This window comes from Mustela putorius, unplaced genomic scaffold (genome assembly GCF_011764305.1).
Source record: "Mustela putorius furo isolate JIRA1106 unplaced genomic scaffold, ASM1176430v1.1 tig00004043_pilon_pilon_pilon, whole genome shotgun sequence".
Classification (NCBI taxonomy): domain Eukaryota; kingdom Metazoa; phylum Chordata; class Mammalia; order Carnivora; family Mustelidae; genus Mustela; species Mustela putorius.
The window spans coordinates 224,869-247,634 of record NW_025422178.1 but is presented as its reverse complement, the minus strand read 5'-3'; the positions used below and the strand labels follow the sequence as shown (position 1 = coordinate 247,634).

Here is a 22,766-nt window from a genome sequence, read left to right as displayed (position 1 = left end):
CTGTATTGGGCACGGTGTTCAGTGCAGAGTCTACTTGAGATTCTCTCTCTCCTTCTCTCTCTGCCTGTTCCCCTGCTCTCTCCCCTTCTCCCTCTCTCTCTCTGAAATGGATAAATAAATCTTAAAAAACAAAAAGAATTGAGACAAGTGGAACAGTTTTAAAATAGTGGTTTAGGGCGCCTGGGTGTCTCAGTTGGCTAAGCGACTGCTTTCGGCTTGGGTAATGATCCTTGAGTCCCAGGATCGAGTCCCACATTGGGCTCCCTGCTTGACACGGAGTCTACTTCTCTCACTGACCTCTCTCCTCTCATGCTTTCTCTCTCTCATTCTCTCTCTCTCTCTCTAATAATAGATAAATGGAATCTTTAAAAAAATAATAAAATGAAATAGTGGTTTAGAAGGTCATTTTCCACAGGAATTTAGGCACAAACCCCTGGGTGGTTGCCATGGCTAGATTAATCCTTGGACTACTGCAAGAGGATTGAGTTTAGGGCACTCGAGAGAAGAGGGGCAAACTGAGTTTGCTTCTTACCAAGGACAATGTGAAGGTTCTTCTTCACCCTGTCAATAAAGAAGTTATACATAGAAAGAGGAGTGACTTCGATCTTCTCGCCTTCTGTCCTGGCTGCCATTTGCATTTTCTCTACAAGGTCAGCCTTCTCATCAGCTGGGAAGATGTTGGGCACATCCCCTATGTTCAGAAGCATGTTGATGTCCTCGATAAAGGATTCATCCTTGATTTGGTTATCAGCAAAGAGGAACACGGTACTCTTGTTGGCTACTCCAACCTGCAGCATGATCTTCTTCAGATCCTCCCGCCAGTCGTGATTTGAGTAGTTCTTGGTGATCTCAATCTGGTATAGCTCGTATGAGTTCATGAATGTGGACAGTTTGCTGGCACTCTGTCGCCCGCTGCCCCCGATGCCCACCAGGAGCAAGTGGCCTTTGTCCTGCTTCAGGACCCTGCAGATCCTGGAGATGTGCTCAATGGCAAACCTGAACATGACCAAGGACATGGGGGCCTTGCTGATGTTGTTGAATTCTTCCAGGTAGAACTCCATGACCACTGTGAGCTGTTTCAGGTCAGTGATCTCATCATAGATTTTGCGGTCACTGTGTGGCTTGAAATAATCTCCAAAGAAGAGGCTACGGATATTATCGTCAACAATCTTTCCAGTGGGTGACAGGTGAATGAGGACCTGTGGGAAAGATAAATCTCAGCCAGGCATTCCACCAGTGGCCCAATCAAGGTGGCAGGTATAGAGGGAGGGAACAAGAGATATGCTTGTTTCCTCTTGAACGTATTCTCCAAAGCAAGGGTTCATCAATAATTTTTTAATAACATTATATTTGGATCTGATGGGTATAAAGACTATGATAAAAGGGCATTAGAAAAAAAGCATGAAAGTGAGAGTTAATCTGTTTGCCAAATTGTTAAAATGTTGGTGGTCAGACTGTGAGATCCCAGTGGATCATCCAAAAAGGATAGGCACCAATTTTTTTATGTGCTTGCTCCTTCTCCAAACAAGGGTACAGGTGCTACCTTTGGTCCCCACTCTGTGGCTAGAGTAGGAATGTTCTAGATGCTTTCTCTTCCTGATATTAGAACCTGGTAGTGCTTCTGCACTTAGCCTCTGGATGCAACATGAAACACCTGCAATTTTTCTGTGGAGAAATCACAGCTTCTTAAAAATAGAGGTACAAAAAAAAATAGAGGTACAACTAGATGATGTAAATGCATAGGCTTAAAACAACTTTTCTTACATCAAAACAGGAAAGAGAAAATATTTACAAATGGGAAACCATGACACTCTTCTACTTGGGCTTTACCAGGGCCTCAAACCATAAAAATTTTACAGTTCATTTTTTAACTCACAAATTAATTAAACTTAAAAGTGTATTTCAAGTTAATTATAAACAATTACATCAGCTCATAAACTACTTTGAATTGATACAAATGTATATGTTATCAGGGAAGTGAAACAAAGTTGCGCCAAGTATAATATCAAATCAAGTGACTAGATGACTCAATCCCGTTTCCTGAGATTCAGAAAGCAGAGTTCTGAGTCTCCACTAGCAAGCAAACTTGAAAACTTGAAATCTGAGACTAACATAGTCAAGTATTTGGGACCATTTCTTGGGCCAAATGCTCATAGGGTCTGGCTTACCTTCTCCATAGTCTGCTTGAAGCAATTGGATGTGGTTTCCTTCACCATGTTGAAGAAGACCTGTCTGTCCTCATGGTCAATCAGACGGTCATAGAATACCCGATAAACCTCATGGATCCACAGCCGGATAAATTTTTCCACATCCTGAAAATCCAGGGTTAGTTATTTGTATGAATGGTAGGTGGGACCAGAGGTGGTAGTTCTCTTTCTAAATCCTGGGGTTGACTGAGCTATATTAAAGAAGATAATGTTTATAAAATACTTAGCACAAGGCCTAGCAGAGATAAATGCTTAATAAAAGTTAGCTATTACTATTATGCTCTTTATTCCATGCAGCTAAGGATATTGCTGAGTGAACTTGATAACAGAAATGGTAGTGTCTGACCTGCAGGTGAGTGTGCGGGCAGAGCAGTACCCCTTGGATAACTCGTGAAAAGTCCCGTAAGTTAAAGATGTAATGAGACTTGGAGGGGGTTGGCAAGAAGTTCTCCACTGCAGCTTTATAAATTGTCATAGTAGCTTGTACCAGCATCTTTCCATACCTTGGGAGGAAGGGAAAGGCAGATTCATCAAGTAGGAGCCAGAACTGAGGATAGAGGCCAGTACTGTGGAAGACACAGAAACCTCTTTTTTTTTTTTTAATTATTTTTTTTAAAATTTTAATTATTTATTTCTTTTCAGTGTAACAGAATTCATTGTTTATACACCACACCCAGTGCCCATGCAATATGTGCCCTCCATAATACCCACCACCTGGCTCCCCCAATCTCCCACCACCCTTCAAAACCCTCAGATTGTTTTTCAGACTCCATAGTCTCTCATGGTTCACCTCCCCTTCCAATTTCCCTCAACTCCCTTCTCCTCTCCATCTCCCCATGTCCTCCATGTTATTTGTTATGCTCTACAAATAAGTGAAACCATATGATAATTGATTCTCTCTGCTTGATTTATTTCACTCAGCATAATCTCTTCCAGTCCTGTCCATGTTGATTCAAAAGTTGGGTATTCATCCTTTCTAATGGAGGCATAATACTCCATAGTGTATATGGACACAGAAACCTCTTACCTTAAGAACATCACGTCAAATCCTTTCCCAAAGTGCCAGTCAGCAATTGAACTGAAAATCTTGGTTAAAATGTCATCCTCAAAGGCGTTGATGGAAAGAATATTTAGATGGCGAGTGAATCGTCCTGGAAAACACACACACTCACACATACCTCCTGAGCCTTGGAATCTTGGGATACAAAAGAGTAAGTTTTCCTCTGCCTTATTGTTCTAGAGCTGTGATATCCAATATGGCATCCTCTAACCATAGGTGGCTATTTAAACTTAATTAATATATTTTTTAAAAAATTTATTTATTTATTTGGCAGACCAAGATCACAAGTAGGCAGAGAGGCAGACAGAGAGGGGGAAGCAGGCCTGCCAAGCAGGGAGCCTGATGTGGGGCTCGATCTCAGGACCCTGAGATCACAACCCGAGCCAAAGGCAGAGGCCCACTGAGCCACCCAGGTGCCCCTAAGCCTAATTAATATTAAATTAAAGAATAATTTCCTCAGTCTTACTGGCCATATTTCAAGTACACAAGAGTAACATGTGGCTAGTGCCTGGCTTTTGTATCACATAATGCAAATGCAGAACATCTCCATGATTGCAGAAATCCTATTAACAGCACTAAACTAGTGTTCAAGATTATTTTTAAAAGTGAAGGTAATACGTGATCATTATAAAATAGTCAATTCAGAAATATTTTTATAGAAAGTGAGCGTCATCTTTGACCCACATATCAAATCCATTCTTCCCCCAATTAGCCACTATTAATTTGGTATCCTTACATATCTACCTATATCTGTATTTACCTACCTGTCTAATATTAGATATCTATATATTTATATTTATATATCTATGTATCAGCTTTATTGAGATATAACTCACATACTATATGATTCACCCATTTAAAGTAAACATAATTCAATCATTTTTAGTATTTTAGTTGTGAAACCAACATCATTTTAATCACCTTAGAAAGAAATCTTATACCCATTAGCAGTCACTTTCCATTTCGCTGGAGCCCTTGGCAACAGACAACCTATTTTCTATTTCTATAAATTTGTCTGCATATCTGTTTTTAAGAAGAATTTTATTACATAAAATAAATGCAGATACTGAAAACCAGACAAAAAATAATATAAAGTTTAGTGAATCATCATAAGGTCAGCACCCTTATGTCTACCATCTAAGTCAAAAAACGAAGCTTTGCCAACCCTTCATAGATGTTCCTCCATATATTCCATCCCAATCATAGTCTCTCTGTCTCTCTCCAAAGGTTACTATTATCCTGACTTTTATAATAATTTGCTGTCTTGCATTTCTTTATGTTTTTATCTCCCAATATACATGCCAGAGTTTAACCCTCCCGGTTAAAAAAAAGTTTGATGTCTTTTAAGTCTTTTTTAATTTATAGGTTCCCCTTCCATCCCTTTCATCTTTTGTCTGATGAGTATCTGGGCTGTTTGATCAGTAGAGTTTCCACAGTTAGGATTTTGTTCCTTGCATACTCAAGGTACAGTTAATTCTTTTCCTTTGTCCTCATATGCATTTCATAGTAATTTGCAGCTGGATCTAGGGATTTGATCAGATTAAGATTCCATCTAGGGCCAGATGGTAGATGATAGTATATTCTTTCATTAGAGACATAATGATATCTCTCCTTTTGTGATGTTGGTAGCTATGGATGCTCAATGGCTAGATCCACTAATTCACTCATTAGTGTAAAATGGTGATATTCTGACTCTACCATCTCTTTTCATATATTAGTTGTAATATTTTATAGTTCAATCCTCTAGGATTTGCTTATACCATAGTACATTTCGTATAAGAAAATCCGGATAAATATTTGACTCTTTCCATTTATTTATCAGTTTTCAAGATAATAAATGGGTTCCTTACCATCCTCTGAAAATGAACAACTATCATTGTTATAATAGACTAATGGATTTAAGTATATTTTGATAAATTCCAATCCATTAAAATTGCAATTATTGTTGAAGCTCAAATTTTCCCATCTTTGGCCAGTGAGGGCCTCCTTATGATGCCAACTGAGTCCTGTTGACATGACTGTTAAACCTTTAAAAGCTTTCTCATTATCTGGTATATCAAGAAGTTACAAGCTCATTTTGTATATTTTCTGTCCTAGAGACGCAATCAGACATTTCTTAAGAAGCCGTGGTTCCTTTTAGTAGGAAATTGGATTTCAAAACAATCTAGGTGCTGGGCATGTTCAGTGTTAATGAGTTGTTTATTATTTCCCAGACCTAGTACCTCATGAGTTACTACTGATATTTCTGAACACGGGGCTTTCTCTTAATTTCATTTATATTACATCTTGATCTCCTTTCTTCCATACTGAGACTCCCTGTTCTCAAGGACACAAGGGCCAGTGGAAGTAGAAAATTTCACAATAATTTGTTTGTATAATCCTACTTTACACAAAGATCTTAGAATAAGAATATGGTACCACTACCAATTATGAGAACTGAAAACAATTTAAAACTTTGTATACTTGCTATCCTAATCTCCCCTCCATTTTCAACTGTTCTGTATCTACAAGACTGGGTCTCATAGCCTTTACATATTGTAATCTCTCCCAGGTAGTCTTAGTTCAGCAAATAACCATATATTTAATGTTTACTACCAGTTGTTCTATTTCTTTTTTTTTTTTTAATAAATTTTGAATATTGAAATACTTTATTTTTTAATTAACATATAATGCATTATTTGCCCCAGGGATACAGGTCTGTGCATCATTGGGCTTACATGTTTCATAATACTCACTATAGCATGTACCCTCCCCAATGTCTATAACCCAGCCACCCTATCCCTACCCCCACACTCCCCAGCAACCCTCAGTTTATTTCATGAGATTAAGAGTCTCTTACGGTTTGTCTTCCTCCCGATCCCATCTTGTTTCATTTTTTCCCTCCCAACCCCCCACAACCCTCCACCCTGCCTCTCAAATTCCTCATATCAGAGAGATCATGTAATTGTCTTTCTCTGACTTGTTTCACTCAGCATAATACCCTCTAGTTCCAACCACGTCATTGCAAATGGCAAGGTTTTGTTTTTTTTGATGGGCTGCATAGTGAAATACTTTATTCTTAAAACTTTTTTTCATTATGTTCAGTTAGCCAACATATAGTACTTCATAAGTTTTTGTTGTAGTGTTCAATGATCCATTAGTTGCACATAAAACTTATTTCTTTACAGTAATTTTGATCATGTGAAACCCATTTTCTAGTATGTTCCCAAGAAAAGGTTTGTAGACATAAATCTGACTTCTTGCATTCTGATAACAGTTTTCCTTTTATATCTGAAAGTCAGCTTTCCTGGCTATAAAATCCTTGATTCTCATTTCATTTCCTTCTGGCATAAAGCATTGTGGTTGAACAGTTTTAAGATGATCTAATTTTATTTCTCTTAAAAGTCATGTAGTCTTTTGTGCCTAGATGCCCAAAAGACTTTTTCCTTTCCTTTAAAGTCCAGCAATTTTACGAGTACATGTCTTGGTAGTGATCATTTTTGAGTCGCTATTCTTTGGTACACAATGTACCAAATAAGATTATCCTGTTCATTTTCCTTATGAAAAATTTTATAGGTAAGAAAGCTAAATGTAAGAGGGGAGAGTGAGGTCAAAGATGCCCAATGACTGAGCCACCCAGGCACCCCAGTATTAATGTTCTTAAGCAAGGATGTATCTCAGAATTAAAATACAGATCCTACAAGAATCCAGTTGCACCTGAAGCAAATGCATTCCTAACTGTTAGATGATAGGAGGAACTCTTATTTGTATTATTATTATTATTAGTATTAGTATTAGTATTATTTTGACTAGGCCACTTTGGGTAAGTTGTTCTATCTTTGGCAATCTGAAGAACTGTAAAAAAAAAACACAACCCGTGAATCCATCACCCCACTGAACTTTCCTTTTCATATGGAGAGTTCCTCCAGGGTTTAGGGAAATATTCTCACATTCTCTTTTCAAGTCCATTTCACACAACTTTCAACATGAAGTCTTCAAATTCCGCTCCATGGAGCTAGCCTAAACCCTTCCAGCTACAGCCCAAATATACTTTTCTCCACCTTCCATCAGGACAGAGTGCCCTGTACCAACCCTCCATCCATGAAGGTGGTCTGGCTCGGCTGGATGATAAAGAGGAAACAACTTTCTCTCTCACGTACCAGTGATGTCGTTCCTTCCACCCCCAGGGGGCCCCATGGCTGTCACAAGCAGCACATCCACGATGTCCAGCCTGCTCGTGTCCTTCTTGTCAAACCAGTAACCATGGTCGATCCATTGTCTCAAGAGCTCAATGGGGGGCTGGGCCCCGTACACCTCTTTGGCTGGCATGTTGAGGTCATCTAGGGAAAGAAGGCATGGCCACATATTTTAAGTCTTTGGGATCCCTTGTTCTCATAGGAGGCAATAGATAACTATTCCCTCCTGGGAGAGTCTGTGCCTACTTGCCCCATTCCCACCCTAGTCAGAGCTCAGCCAGTGGACATTCTGACCATATGAGAAGAGGATTTCCTAGGTTCTGCATTCTCCTGCCTCATTGAGATCTCTGCCCACTGTGACTTTAAGGATACATGGATTGGCATCAACAAACAGGTATTTAATTATTTTTATCATTCCATCGATCACAGTATATTGATTCTATACTATGTGCTAAACATTTTGTTAATTTTGGGGGGATATGATAGTGAGGAAGACAGTCATAATCCCAGCCAACAGGGTATATAATTTGATCACCAAGTAAAAATTGAACCCCAATAGGAGAAAGGTTTTGAGCTAGAGTTTTTGAGGAGCAAAATGAGAATGGCAAGGATAGTGACTTTCTCAATGGCAGAGTTTGATTCCCCCCAATAGCATATTGTGAACAGGTCACTGCACATAGAAGACACTAATAGATGAAAGCTCTCTTGATTTTTCTCTAATGAACACTGACTGAATGCCAAGTTTGTGTCAGATAAAATTTCAGGAGTTTTATACATATTATCTCATCTAATCCAAATAATGACTTTATAAGGAAGGTAGTATTACCTTTACGTTAGAGGTGAGGAGCTAAGGGTCATGGAAGTTAAATCATAACATGCCTAGGGTTAGAAAGTGAATTTGAACCTAGATCTATTTGGATGCAAAACTTAAATTATTTCTGAAAATACCATAGATATAGAAAGGGAACAGTTTGGAGGAAAGGGAAAACGGAAGAAAAGAAAGAGGAAACAAAATAAAATTGGATCTCAGCCTTTAAGAAGCTAATGTTAGTGGGCAAGGATATAAATACAGATAATACACTATAAATACATGAATTTTAAGGAAAGGACATGAGATAACTCAGAATAGTAGGGCATTATTTTTACTAAAAGACAAACCTCTGAGTTAGCAGTAAAACAGTGGAAAATATGTTGTGTTTGTCATTAAAAAAAAAACTGGGTTTGGGTCATGGCTCCAGAATTTTCTAGGTGTTTGACAGAGAATTTAACCTTCTGGGGTCTCAATTAGCTGATTGGTAAAATGGTAATGATGGTTAATAACCTTACAGGGATGTTAGGCTCAAAGGAAATAAATGAGGAAGTACTTTGTAAACAGGTAAAATCCTGGGGAAACTCAATGTGCTTATTTCACAAATAATTATTTATCCGTTATTAAGTTTCTTCACTTACTGGTAACCTTTATCTGACACAAAATGGAATAAGGGGTTTATCACCAAGTGAGTGTTGTTTTTGGAGATGCAAGAGGGTAAACACGCTTCTGGAATTAATTCTCACTGCAAGGTAACCTTCTGATCCAAAGGCTCATTGTCACCTCAGGAGAAACTGGGAGCCTAACTGAGGCAAAAAGACCTGGACTAGGTCTTACTTACTGAAAATGCGACATATAGTACTTGATCAACAAATACAGGGTAATGAAAGAATGGAAAGACAAAATTAAAGATGAGAGAAAGGGAGGGAAGTGGGAGGGGTAAAGTGTGGGAGGAAGAAAGGAAGGAAGAAATATGGAGAAGAAAAGGAGAGGGGAGGAATACTAAATTACATTAAGGAGAAATACATTGTCCCTTAGAGTAGAAGGACTGTATGGTAGGAGATTCTGGTTTGCTGCAGCATAGAAGAATCTGGTTATGTTCATATTCAGGCTAATGCCTTACCTACAAATACCACCGCTTTCTTCCCTAGGGGAGGCCCAAACAGGCCTTTCCGCCGCCGATCCAGCTTGGACATGATGATATCCTGAGTCTGATTGGCTGAGGTTCGGGCAGAAAAATTGATGAAGTTGGGCAGGTAGGTGCTCTTGGGAAGGTGGAGAAGGAAATTGTTGGTAATGGCTGATTTGCCAGTGCCTGTGGGCCCCACGAACAGCACTGGAATTTCATGGTCCACGTAGGTTTTCAAGAAGAAGGACTGTCTGGCTGTCTCCATTGTGGAGATGATGAGTTCTGAGACCTGTACCACAAAGACATGGGACAGTCTTGTTACTGGCCTAGGGAGGCTGGGTCTTGGCATTCAGCTCCATCCCTTACGATTTTGAGTGAGTATTTAACCTCTCCAGGGGCTTCAGTTTCTTCATCTGTGATACAGGATAATAATGGCACCCAGGTCACTGAGCTGTTTTGAGGATTAAATGAGACCATGCATGTCAAGATGGGCAATATTGGCTCTGTTTTTTTAGATGAGGAAACTGAGGTCTATAGTTCTTCTGCAATTTGCACAAGTAATATAGCAAGTAAGTGGAAAAGCAGGAACTGGAATTCCAGCTTGTTTGATTTCAAAGTCTATATATATATTTTTAAGATTTTTATTTATTTATTTGACAGACAGAGATCACAAGTAGGCAGAGAGGCAGGCAGAGAGAGGAGGAAGCAGGCTCCCTGCTGAGCAGAGAGCCCAGGACTCTGGGATCATGACATTAGCCGAAGGCAGAGGCTTTAACCCCCTGAGACACCCAGGTGCCCCCAAAGTCTATATTCTTAACCACCAAACTACCATAGCATAGATACCAATTTCATTAAGGACCAGTCTAATTTTTAAAAAAAAATTTTTTTTTTTAAGATTTTATTTATTTATTTGACAGACAGAGATCACAAGTAGGCAGAGAGGCAGGCAGAGAGAGAGGAGGAAGCAGGCTCCCTGCTGAGCAGAGAGCCCAATGCGGGACTCGATCCCGGGACCCCGAGATCATGACCTGAGCCGAAGGCAGCAGCTTAACCCACTGAGCCACCCAGGCGCCCCTCTCTAGGGATCAGTCTAAAGCTATTGCCCCCCGAGATCATTGCTCTGAATCAACTTGTCTGCCTCGCCCCAGGCAAGGTCCACTTCTCATGTCATCCTACTTCCTGGCTTGGGAGGGTGGGGTGTGATCCTCAGCCCCTACTCCCTGTACTTATTCCTGATCTGCTTTTTCCAACACTCAGATGCTTGGTTCTAGGAGCCATCCCCATTTAAACTTGTTTTCCAATATGGGGATTACGACACTTTTCCTGTTATTCAGACCCCAGATAGAATCTAAGGGCTTGGTCTTGGGCTCCTGGAATCCCTATTACTTTGAGTGGAATACCTTACCTTAATTTGGCTTCTCTGAACCTGAACCCTGTCATCAACCATTTGGCGACATTTGGTTCCTCCATGGAAACAGAGGAAGGGAATGGAAGATGTCTATCATATGCTGACATCTCCTGTATATGTCTAGGCTGGAAGGCGCCAGCATGGAGCCACTGTTTGCACAAGTCCAGAAAGCATCATTCACACTGTGGTTTATGTAAGTGATGCCCCTAAAGCAAAGCTAGATCATAATGTCAATGGTGCCAACTGAGTTTATGCAACATGGCAACTTTGTGTATACTGGTAGAAAAAAGCTGGGCTTCTTCTGACAAGTAATTTGCTCAAAGGAAAAGGAACAGGCAGAGCAGGAATTGATGTATTGATGAAGAGAATAGGTGTTGAGCTATGAAGGTTTTCCCTATACTATTCTCGGCAGTTTTAACCAGGAATCCTATGAGGCTGGAGAATTTTTGGCTCACTTGTCCAAAGCCATGTAGCTGGTAAGGGGTTCTGAGTGCAGGATCAGGCACAAGATGCTTATTTTGCTACCAAGATGGAGTTTAAAGCAAATTGGGTTTCAGAGACAAGAACACTTGTTTGACAAGGGGAAAATTTTCAGCAGATCTTAAAATCTTCTCTGCATTGAACTCTCTTATTTGCATGAATTCAGCACGGTTTCAGACCTCTGGAGTTCAGGTGACAAAGCTCTTTAAGGAGAATTAAAGTTTTGGACCTGTGTGCTTGGGGCTTCTGCACAACACTCAGCCCCCAGAGTGGGTCCTGGATTCAGCACACATCCACCTCTGTTTATCACACCATCTTCAGGAGCAGCTGTGGTCCTGCCAGCTGTCTGACTTGATTGTCAACGTTCCCACTTTTCCATTCACTCTCTGCCACTCCATTTGGGGCCTGAATGGTCTCCAACCACCTCCAGAAAAAGAAAAGTACGTCCACGAGATACTACTAACAAAGGCAAATTTTCCACTGGGAAATGAGCAGGAGTTGTAGCTGACTCATCTGTTAACCAGAAAACCCATTAATCAGACCTGTTTCTCTAAGAATTCTCATCAAGGAAACCTTCTTTGGGAATTTTGAAGAAAATGATCTTTTTTTTGGCTGAGATGTCTGAGAGATAAGACCAATGACCACCTGGCATTGGCTGCTAACCCCACGGCAATGCTCATCATCAGAACAGCAGCCAACACGGATCCAGCACATAATGCATGCCATGTGTTCATGTAGAATGACATCAATTCTCGCAAACACCCTTCTTCAAGTATTTTTTCTGCTACTGTGTCATTGAGTAAACTGAGGCAGAGAGTGTGAAGGTTGAGTAAGGAATCTGAGGCCCTCTAATTCTAAAGTCCATGCTTTTGAAGGCTGATCCAGCTCAAGTTTGAAACTTTTTCTAAAGAAAGTTCTTATAGGGGCGCCTGGGTGGCTCAGTGGGTTAAAGCTCTGCCTTCAGCTCATGACCCTGTCATGATCTCAGGGTCCTGGGAACGAGCCCTGCATCGGGCTCTCTACTCCGCAGGGAGCCTGCTTCCTCCTCTCTCTCTGCCTGCCTCTCTGCCTACTTGTGATCTCTGTCTGTCCAATAAATAAATAAAATTTTAAAAAAGGAAGTTCTTATAAATGCTAATAGAGAACTGACATCAATTACTCCACTTAAGAGAAAATTCAGGCAATTTTAGAAACCAAAGCTCCATGGCAAATCTCCCTCCACATTTTTTTTTTTTTTTTACCTTTGCATTAGCTGGGATACGTTCCTCCTCTTTGGTGATATAGTCTGTCCATGTGTACCAATGTCCACTACCTTGCTTGAGGAAATAAAAATCATAGATGCTTCCTGGATTAAAAGACACAGAACAGGTCATTAGCTCGCCAAGGGTTTACATTTCATACTTCAGGTATTTTGCCACCTCAGCCAGAGGCATCAGATGTGTAACTACCAATACTGACAGAGCTGTGATGACACATTAATGATAACTGTATAAACTGGAAAAATAGCTTTTAAAGAGTAGTAACTTAATTGTATAAAACATGATAGGCAATAAATCAATAACTTTTTTTTAAGAAGATTTTTATTTATTTGACAGAAATAGAGGGATCATAAGTAGGCAGAGGGGCAGGCAGAGAGAGAGGGGGAAGCAGGCTCCCAGCTGAGCAGAGAGCCCCATGCAGGGCTCGATCCCAGGACCCTGAGATGATGACCTGAACTGAAGGCAGAGGCTTAACCCACTGAGCCGCCCAGGTACCCCCCCCAAAATAACTTTTGATGGCAATCCTTCTGGCTTTCTTTCTTTCTTTTTTTTAATTTAAAGATTTTATTTATTTATTTGACAGAGAGAAAGAGAGAGATCCTAAGTTAGCAGAGAGGCAGGCAAAGAGAGAGAGAAGGAAGCAGGCTCTCTGCAAGGGCTTGATCCCAGGACCCCGGGATCATGACCTGAGCCGAAGGCAGAGGCTTAACCCACTGAGCCACCCAGGCACCTCTCTGGCTTTCTTTTTAAGCATACAAACACATTGAACACGGAAGGACAGATGGAAGTAAGGATTTGGTAAGGATAGGATCACATATATTATATACTTACATATCACATATCAAAATTATTGTATATGATATATATATTAAACTATTAAAAAATAAAGATGTTAAATTTTATTACATTTAACTCTAGCAGAAGAAAAGGAGAATAAAAACTGAAGTAAAACTGAAGGACTTACTGAACTTCAGATAAATCATGATTTACTATAAGAGATATTAGTTCCTAAAAGATGCTCTTTGAAAAAAAAAATTGAGGTATGATTGACATATAATAGTTTCAGATGTACAACATAATGATTCGATATTTGTATATTCTGTGAAATGATCACCACAATAAGTCTTGCTAACATTCGTCTCCATATACAATTACAAATTTTTTTTTCTTGTGATGAGAACTTTTAAGATCTATTCTCTTAGCAAGACACTTAAAAAAATCTTTATTCAAATTTTAAACATCACCAACAGGCAGTAACAAACTTTTTTTTTTTTTTAAGAAAAATAATCTTTGGGGGCCCCTGGATGGCTCAGTGGGTTAGGTGTCTGACTCTTGATTTTGGCTCAGGTCATGATCTCAGGGATTTGAGATTAAGCCCCATGTCAGGCTCGGTGTTGAGGATGGAAAATGCTTAGGTTTCTGGCTCTCCCTCTGTCCCTCCCCCAACTTGTGTGTGCATGTGTGCGTGCTCTTTCTCTCTCTCAGAAAAAAAAAAAAAATCTCCACACCCAGCATGCGGCTTGAACTCCTGACCCCACGATTGAGAGTTGTGTGCTCTGCTAACTGAGCCGACCAGGAGCCACATGATGCTTCTTAATTAAAGAATAATTTTAAGTATAATGGGATTAAAGTTATTATGCTTTTAAAAAATCATTTAGTCCAACTCTGATTGTATTTTAACTTATCATGCAAAAAATTCACATTAAAGACACGAAAGTGAGGAGAATAGTATAATAAAGTGCCCTGTACCCATTACCTGGCTTCAATAATAGCATTTTGCTATTCTTGTCTCATCCACGTTCCCACCACCAACCACCACCATATTCATTTACCTCCCTTCCTCTCCCTTTCCTTTTCTTTCTTCTTTGTCTGGAGTATTTTGAAGCAAATCCTTACATTACATTTCATTTGTAAATTCAAGTGACTCAACATTAGATCAATTTCATTGATTCGGTTGTAAGCTATGAGGTGATTAACTCACCCTTCCATCTCCCCTCCTCTGGTGCCTTTTGTTGTGGAGGAGAACCATAATTCTCCCATTCCTTATTCTGAGGTCTATATTTCAATAGAGTCAATGCAGAAATTTATGGCTTCTACCACAGACCATTCAACAGTTCTTTATTTTGACTGATTGGTTAGTTGGCTGATTTCTTTTCTTTCTTTCTTTCTTTTTTTTTCCCCAAGAAGGGATTGATAGGGGCTTCATTCTCTAAGTTCTTGCAAGTTCGGTAATATCGGTCGGCTGATTTTGTTTTTGAACAGTGACTTGGCTGAGAGTGAATTCTCATTTCACATTTTCTTTTCCTCTAACGTCTGACTGTTCCCTTACGTTTCCCTGTGCACGAAGTTGCTGTGTGGACGTGTGAGATCCATCAGATCCTCCCCCTTAACTGACTTTGTTTCCTTACCTACATGTGTGATGCAATCTCTTTTATCTGTAAGCCCAATCATTTATTCAGCCTATGTCTTTTGGTCAATTATCTGTATCAGTTTTTCTCAAAACATGGCATGCTCATAATTTGCTAAAGCAGATGTTCATTTTAGGAACAATTTCTCTCTTTTTTTTTGGTATATAGTATCTATACTATTTACTGGGTTAGCATTGTTTGGCCTCCATATCAATCATATTATTGATAATCACTTTAATGTATTTGAATTTTCTTGTATAGTAAGTGTAGTACTCTCAATCCTTCCCTCTAAGTCATTTATGAGATGTCTATACTTTATTCCTTGCTATTCTTAATGTATTTATTAGATCATTAATGGTATTGTTTCGTTGTCAATTTGTTCCTTTGGTTTTTCTTTATTTTAAATTTATTTAAATTCAATTAGCATATGGTGTATTAACAGTCTCAGAGGTAGAGTTCAGTGATTCCTCAGAGTTTCTTGGGGTGCCTGGGTGGCTCAGTGGGTTAAAGCCTCTGCCTTAGGCTCAGGTCATGATGCCAGGGTGCTGGGATCGAATCCCGCATTGGGATCTCTGCTCAGCTGGGAGCCTGCTTCCCCCTCTCTCTCTGCCTGCTTCTGCCTGTCTCTCTGCCTATTTGTGATCTCTCTCTGTCAAATAAATAGATAAAATCCTCAAAAAAAAAAGTTTCTTATGGTTTGTCTCCCTCTCTGATTTTGTCTTTTTTCTTCCCTCCCTGATCTGCTGTTTTGTTTCTTAAATTCCACATGAGTGAAATCATATAATTGTCTTTCTCTGCTTGACTTATTTTACTTGATATAATACCCTCTAGTTCTATCCACATCATTGCAAATGGTAAGATTTCTTTCTTTCTTTCTTTTTTTTTTTTTAGAAAGAGAGGGTGTGTGTGTAACCTGGTGGGGAGTAGTGAGAGGGAGGGACAGAGGGAAAGGAACAGAGAGAACCCCAAGTAGGCTCCACACAATCTCATGACCCTGAAATTATGACCTGAGTTGAAATCAAGAGTTGGACCCTTAACTGACTCAGCCACTCAGGTGCACCTGTTTCTTTGGTTTTTAATCCCTCTTTTCCTCTAATTCTGTTTTATCACCTCATCTATAAACTTTGAAAAGACAGTTTTATTGAGATAAAAATCACTCATATCAATGATTTACTAAAAAATATATGTATATGTGATGTACTAACATGCATAGTTGTGCAGCCATTACTATAACCAATTTTAAGTCATTTCATTATATGGAAAAGATACCCAATATCTTTTAGCTGTTATCCCTCATCTCCCCCTCCAATTCCAGCACTAGGCAACCACTGATCTACAGTCTCTATAGATTTGTCTATACTGGAAATTTCATGTAAATGAAATCATATAATGTATGTTATTTTGTGACTACCTTCTTTTACTCCGTGTTCAATCTATCTATCAATCTAACCTATCTATGTTTTTAAAATTTTTTTACTTAATTTTTCTAATTGATTAACACATTCACTTATTTCAGGAAATAGTGTTGAAAGTATCTGTGTGACCAATATTAGGGGACTCAGCAAACACAAAGCCCCAATATTTACTTACACTGTCTCAATGTCAAACCTGCTTTTTTTTTTTTTTTTTTTTTTTTTAAGAGTAGACTCCATTCCCAGTGTGGAACCCAATATGGGACTTGAAGTCACAACCTTGAGAGCAAGACCTGAGTTGAGATCAAGAGTCAGACACTTAACCAACTGAGCCACCCAGGCATCCTTCATAATGACATTTTTAAAGTTCATTCTTAAAATGTTTTAGCATCTATTATTATTACTTCACTTCTTTTTATTGTTAAAGAATATTCCATTGTATGGATATACTCTATTTTATTCATTTATTCAACTGTTGATGGAAATTTGGATTGTGCTTTTTGGCCATTATGAATAATGCTGCTATGAACATTCATGTACAACTTTCTGTGTGGACAAATGTGTGTTTTTCTTGGGCATATACCTAGGAGTGGAACTGCTGGGTCATACAGTAGCTCTGTTTAAGTTTTGAGGAATTATCAAATATTGCTTTCCAACACTGGTGTACTATTTACATTTCCCTTACATATGTGAAGGTTCCAATTTTCCCATGTTCTCACCAACACTTGTTGTTTTCCATGTTTTTTTTTTTTTTATTATTCTCAGCCTGGCTGTGAAGTGGTATTTCACTGTATTATTGATTTGCAATTCCCAATGGCACTTCCCTATGAAGTAGGGGCTTCACGTCCAAGGGTTTCTCTTCGACATTGTTTGCATCAACAGGCACCACTGTAATCCACTTCTCTCCACAGTGGTCATGACCAGTGAGAACTCTCAGGATTTTGCCAACTCACCACCATTCCTCCCAACATGGCTCTTAGAACAGTGTGGTGTGGTGGGTTCTGGGCTGGGAAATGCAGCATACCAGATCTTATGTTTCTTTTCTTGTCTACTACTTTTCAATGTTTAGAGAATCAGGATGTTTATAGAATCAATCATTTTCCCTAGCTGTTGCAGCTGTTGTAAATGGCAAAATTTCTTTTTTTTCTTTTTTTTTTAGAGAGAAAGGGAGCTTAATTGTGTTGTTGTTGATTTTGTTTATTTCATTAGGTATTAAAGGAGGGAGCTCTGTTATCCTACATCACTCTTCAGCTTTACCTAGAAGTTAATCTGGCATAACACTTTTAGAAAGCAATCTGGCATTATGCTTACAGAGCTACAAAAATGTTCTGTAGTCTAAGTCAGAAATCCCACTTCTGGGAATTTATCATAAGAAAATAATTCACAATGAAAATAATCTCTATACATGAGTATGCAGCACCATCTGTGATAGCAAAAAATTTGGAAATAATTTACATGTCTCACATTAGGAGACCAGTCAAAATTATGTCTTATGAGATGAATGGATTATTTTGCAAAAACTAAGTATTAACATAAATGACAGATCAGGGCACCTGGATGGCTCAGTCAGTCAGTTAAGCATCTGCCTTCAGTTCAGGTCATGATCTCAGGGTCCTGAGATGGAGCCCCACTTTGGGCTCCCTGCTCAGAGGGGAGTCTGCTTCTCCCTTTGCGCACCCCTTCCCTTGACTAGTGGTCTCTCCCTCTCTCTCAAACAAAGACAATCTTAAAAACAAAAGAATGACAGATGAAAATAGAATAAAAATATGCCATTATGGTAACTAGAGAGCTGAAATCAGGTGGGCAAGACAGAGAAAATCTTTGAAAACTGAAACACTTGTGACAGGGTAATATGGACAAAGATACTTTTTGGTCATTTTTACTTAATGGAATTGATTTTTTTTTTTTTTTAGAATTAAAAAAGGAGACTCTAAAAGCATGAATCAGAAAAGTATTTGTCTCCCTTCTTTAGCTGATAGGATTTAGCTAGAGCTAGTTTATGGCTTGATACAGGAACATTAAGGCCAAACAGAAAAAGTTCAACTGAGTAAAATTAGATTTACTGGCTATGTGACCTTGGCTAAGGTTACCATTTGTATACCTATAATATGGGCCTGATTTCATGTCAAGCTCAGAAAATCACTGTAGAAGGTAATGAGATACATATGTCAAACACGCAGCGTAGATGAGCACAGATAGGCACTGAAGACGGTTTAGCTCTAGGTTTCTGGTTCACTCTGCACTGTGATTTTTAACCCAAACTCTGGTGCAGCTATGAGGGCAGAAAGGAGAGAAGAGTAGTAATAGTAGAAATCCAGCTAATTCTATTCCCTCTGACCATGCCCTACTTCACTCTGTGCTCCTCTGTGGCACTTGAGAGAACAAGGTAAATTTTCAACAATGAAGTAAGTTCTCTTTCTTTCTTTCTTTCTTTCTTTCTTTTTTTTTTTTAAAAGATTTTATTTATTTATTTGACAGAGATCACAAGTAGGCAGAGAGGCAGAGAGAGAGAGAGGAGGAAAGAGGCTCCCTGCTAAGCAGAGGAGCTCGATCCCAGGACCCTGGGATCATGACCAGAGCTGAAGGCAGAAGCTTTCACCCACTGAGCCACCCGGGCGCCTCTGAAGTAAGTTTTCAAAGGGCACACAGTGAATGGGCGAAAAAAGGGACAGTTAGCACTTTTTTGGACAAATAAATCTCTGGGTTGACAAACAAGGATCCATGTCAGATTACGTGAACCCAACCTTGAGAGACTCCTCAAAGGCCTGTTTGCTTTCCTTCATATATGCTCCCCCATGTAGTTCCACCAGCATTTGTCTCAGAAGTCCACTTATCCCACAACTCCAGAGCATGAAAAATCTAGAATGCAATGTCCTGTAAGGTCAGGGGAGGCCTCCCTGGAGCTCTAATCAGGAGAATTTTAACCCATGTCCTTGAGGAAAGCTAAAAAGGCATTCTAAGCTTTTTAAGGTGATAATAAAGAAAGTATACTCAGAGTCAGACATAAGAGGTCTCTTACTCCACGATTTCATACATATGAAATATCTGAAAAAAGCAAATATACAGAGAGCAGGTGAGTGGTTGCCTGAGGCTAAAAATGGGAACAAGGATGAATTGAAAATGGGCCTGAAGGATCTTACCAGGGTGATGAAAATGTTCTGAAATTGGATTATGGTGACAGTTGCACAACTATGCAAATTTACTAAAAAACCACTGATTTGTACACTTACACGGGATAATTTTATGGTATGTAAATTATACCTCCATAAAGTTGTTATATATAGAAAAGGCATACTAAAGTACTTGAAACATGTCTTTTGATTCAAATGGGTTCTGGCTAGGAGCTTTGAAATTTCAAACTAAAATACTTATTAAGGCACAAGAGAAAGAAGTGGAATGATGTCATTGGGGGAAAAAAAAAACCTGAAAAAAAAAATCCAAGCAGAGTTTACAGCTGGAATGGGAAATCTTACCCCAAAATATTGCATGAGAAAAGGCAACGGAGGCCACTGAGACGCCAGAGTCAGGTTACAAGCCACACAGAAAACTGTTGCGCTGCCAGGTATTAATCTGGGAGGACTGTCTCATTTTCTCCTCACCAGGCCATCTTTCTCTAGCTGTGAGGGGTAGCAGGTTCCCAGTCCATAATGAGTGAGGAGGAGTCAGGCAGAGCACCTTAGATTCAGTGAGATATGGCCTTCCAGAGTAAAGAGTCACAGATGGCCCTCTGTCGAGGAACTTCCCTTTTCTAGAATGTTCACAGATGAAACAAATAGAAAAGGCTGCCTCCAACAGATGGCATTGGTTGATCATGCGTGGACATTGGATGTTGGCCATTCGATTGTTCTTACTCTAGAGCAGAGTTTACAGCATCTGGGGTTATTTTAAAAGTGTTATAAGTGGGCACCTGGGTTGTGCAGTTGGTTAAGCATCTGACTCTTGGTTTTGGCTCAGAGTCATGAAGTGGAGCCCTGTGTTGGTTTCTGTGCTCAGAAGGGAGTTTGCTTAAGACTCTCTCTCTGGGCGCCTGGGTGGCTCAGTGGGTTAAGCCGCTGCCTTCGGCTCAGGTCATGATCTCAGGGTGCTGGGATCGAGTCCCGCATCGGGCTCTTTGCTCAGCGGGGAGCCTGCTTCCCTCTGTCGCTCTCTGCCTGCCTCTCCATCTACTTGTGATTTCTCTCTGTCAAATAAATAAATAAATAAAATCTTTAAAAAAAAAAAAAAAAAGACTCTCTCTCCCTCTCCATACCCCACCCCTGTGCGCACACATGCTCTCTCTCCCTTTCTCCCTAAAATAAATGAATAAATCTCTCTAAAAAACAAAAGTGCTATATGAATATTATTTACCCTAATCATGTCCAAAAGCAGGGAGAATTTGGAAAGCTAGAAGAAAGATGTATGTTTACCATGTTGAAGAATGAAGCTTAACTTTCTGTGGAAAATTTGCACTGATCACTTGCAAGGTGTCACTATAGTCTTATGAATGGCCTTTTCAGAACCAAACTTGCTTAATTTTAAGTAAAGTAGTTGCTGCAAAAGAAGGTATATGAAGAAGCCAATTTGTAGTACAAGTGGAAATTACTGTTTTTCTTATAGCAGTTGAGTAGGATGTGGAGTGAGAAGCAAGGCCATAACAATAGACAGATAATACAGGGCAAAGTTACCTAGAAACTGAGTGGGAACTGGACACATCACCAGCCCCCTAGCTGCAAAAGGAAAGGAAAGATGTTGTCATAAAGAGGGCCAAGAATGGGGTCAAGTTTACTTCGTGCATCATCTTTATGGACACAAAGCACGAACAGATTGATCTGGAAGGATGAGGAACGTATAAAATAACTGTGAAAAAAATGCTGCAATGTAAAGGAATATAATATGGAGATTATACCTGAAGAGTATACCTCTGCACCTTGCTTAATGTAAGACTCAAAACCAAATTTCAGGAAACTGTTTGGAGTCCTAAATAGAGTACAAAAAGACACCATTTAAAAAAATTAAACAGCCAAAAGAAAAAAAAAAAGCTACAAGGAGGCTAAGAAAAAATGCAAGATGAGATTTAAAAAAGGAAGATGGATGAGCTAATAGAGATGAGAATGGTGATGAAAAGACAGCAGCAGAAATCGCTAATATTTAACTTTCTATATGTCATGCTTTTATTCTAAATGTATTTACATGTGTTAACTCATTTAAAGTTTATTTTATTCATTTATTTGAGAGAGAAAGTGAGCATGAATGGGGGAAGGACAGAGGGAGAGGATCTCAAACAGATTCCACACTGAGTGTGGAGCCCAATGTGGGGTTCAAGCTCAACCCCAAGATCATGACTGAGTCAAAAACAAGAGTCAGATGCCTAACCAATGGAGCCATCCTGGCGTCCTATGAACTCACTTAATTTGCACAAGGACACCATGACTGCATACTATTATTATTGTTCCCATTTTATAATTGAGGAAATTGAGAGGGGACAGGTAAATTCCTTAAGGCTGACTAGTAAGTATTGGAGGCAGGATTCAAGCCCTGACAACGTGACTTGCTTTTGTTACACTAAGAAAAGATAACAGGGAAACAAGAGAAAACAACAGCAGTACTAAAATCATTCAAGGCAGTGAAAGCATAACTGAAGTTGTGGGTGACACTAAAAATGAAAAAAAAATCTATCTTAAAAAGACAAAAACACATAAATAAGAAAAGAGATTGCATATATGGAAGCCAGACAATAAAGCTTTCCCTCGATGACAATGACAGAAAGGACCCATCACAATCCAGGGAAAACAAACAAAAGGAAACCTACACTTAAAGTCTGTTAAAAAAAACAAAACAAAACCCTACAACAGAGCATAAAAAAAAAGAACACAAACTGATCAGAACATAGGAAAAACAAACAGCTGCTATATATATAAAATTCAATCTCACTTATAATCAAAAAGAGAAGAAATTAAAATTAGAGACTATTTGCATAGTACAAATGTGAACAGAACACCAAAATACATAAGGCAAAATGATAGGATGGCAAAAATTAATAGAAAAATTGAATATTACGGTTAGAGACTTCAATCCTCCTCTATCTGTAATTGACAGATGGCAGGCAGAAAATGAATGAGGATATAGTTAAACTGAAAAGCACCATCACCATCAACTGGACTTCACTGACATTTATAGATTATTTCAACAACAGCAGAATACATTTTTCTTAAGCTCATATGGAACAGTCTCTAAGAGAGACCACATTCTGGGCCATAAAACACACTTTAAACAATTTAAAGAGTAGAAATCATGCAGTAGGATGCCTGGGTGGTTTAGTTGGTTAAGCCTCTACCTTTGGCTCAGGTCATGAGCCCAGGGTCCTGGAATCGAGTCCCGCATTCAGCTTCCTGCTAAGTGGGGAGTCTGCTTCTCCCTCGACCCCTTCCCCTGTTTGTGAAA

General features: G+C 39.3%; 1 protein-coding gene across 4 annotated transcripts in view; it reads right to left on the bottom strand.

Moving 5' to 3' along the window:
• Positions 1-22,766, bottom strand: part of DNAH3 (dynein axonemal heavy chain 3) — a 173,703-nt gene that overhangs the window by 38,730 nt on the left and 112,207 nt on the right. For all 4 annotated transcript variants that reach the window (XM_045072730.1, XM_045072731.1, XM_045072732.1 and 1 more), the window contains 7 exons: positions 12,509-12,612; positions 9,374-9,668; positions 7,407-7,586; positions 3,235-3,358; positions 2,554-2,710; positions 2,169-2,312; positions 533-1,199 (listed from right to left, as the gene is read on the bottom strand). In XM_045072730.1, the coding sequence (XP_044928665.1) occupies positions 533-1,199; positions 2,169-2,312; positions 2,554-2,710; positions 3,235-3,358; positions 7,407-7,586; positions 9,374-9,668; positions 12,509-12,612 (1,671 nt within the window). The remainder of the gene's footprint in view (positions 1-532; positions 1,200-2,168; positions 2,313-2,553; positions 2,711-3,234; positions 3,359-7,406; positions 7,587-9,373; positions 9,669-12,508; positions 12,613-22,766) is intronic.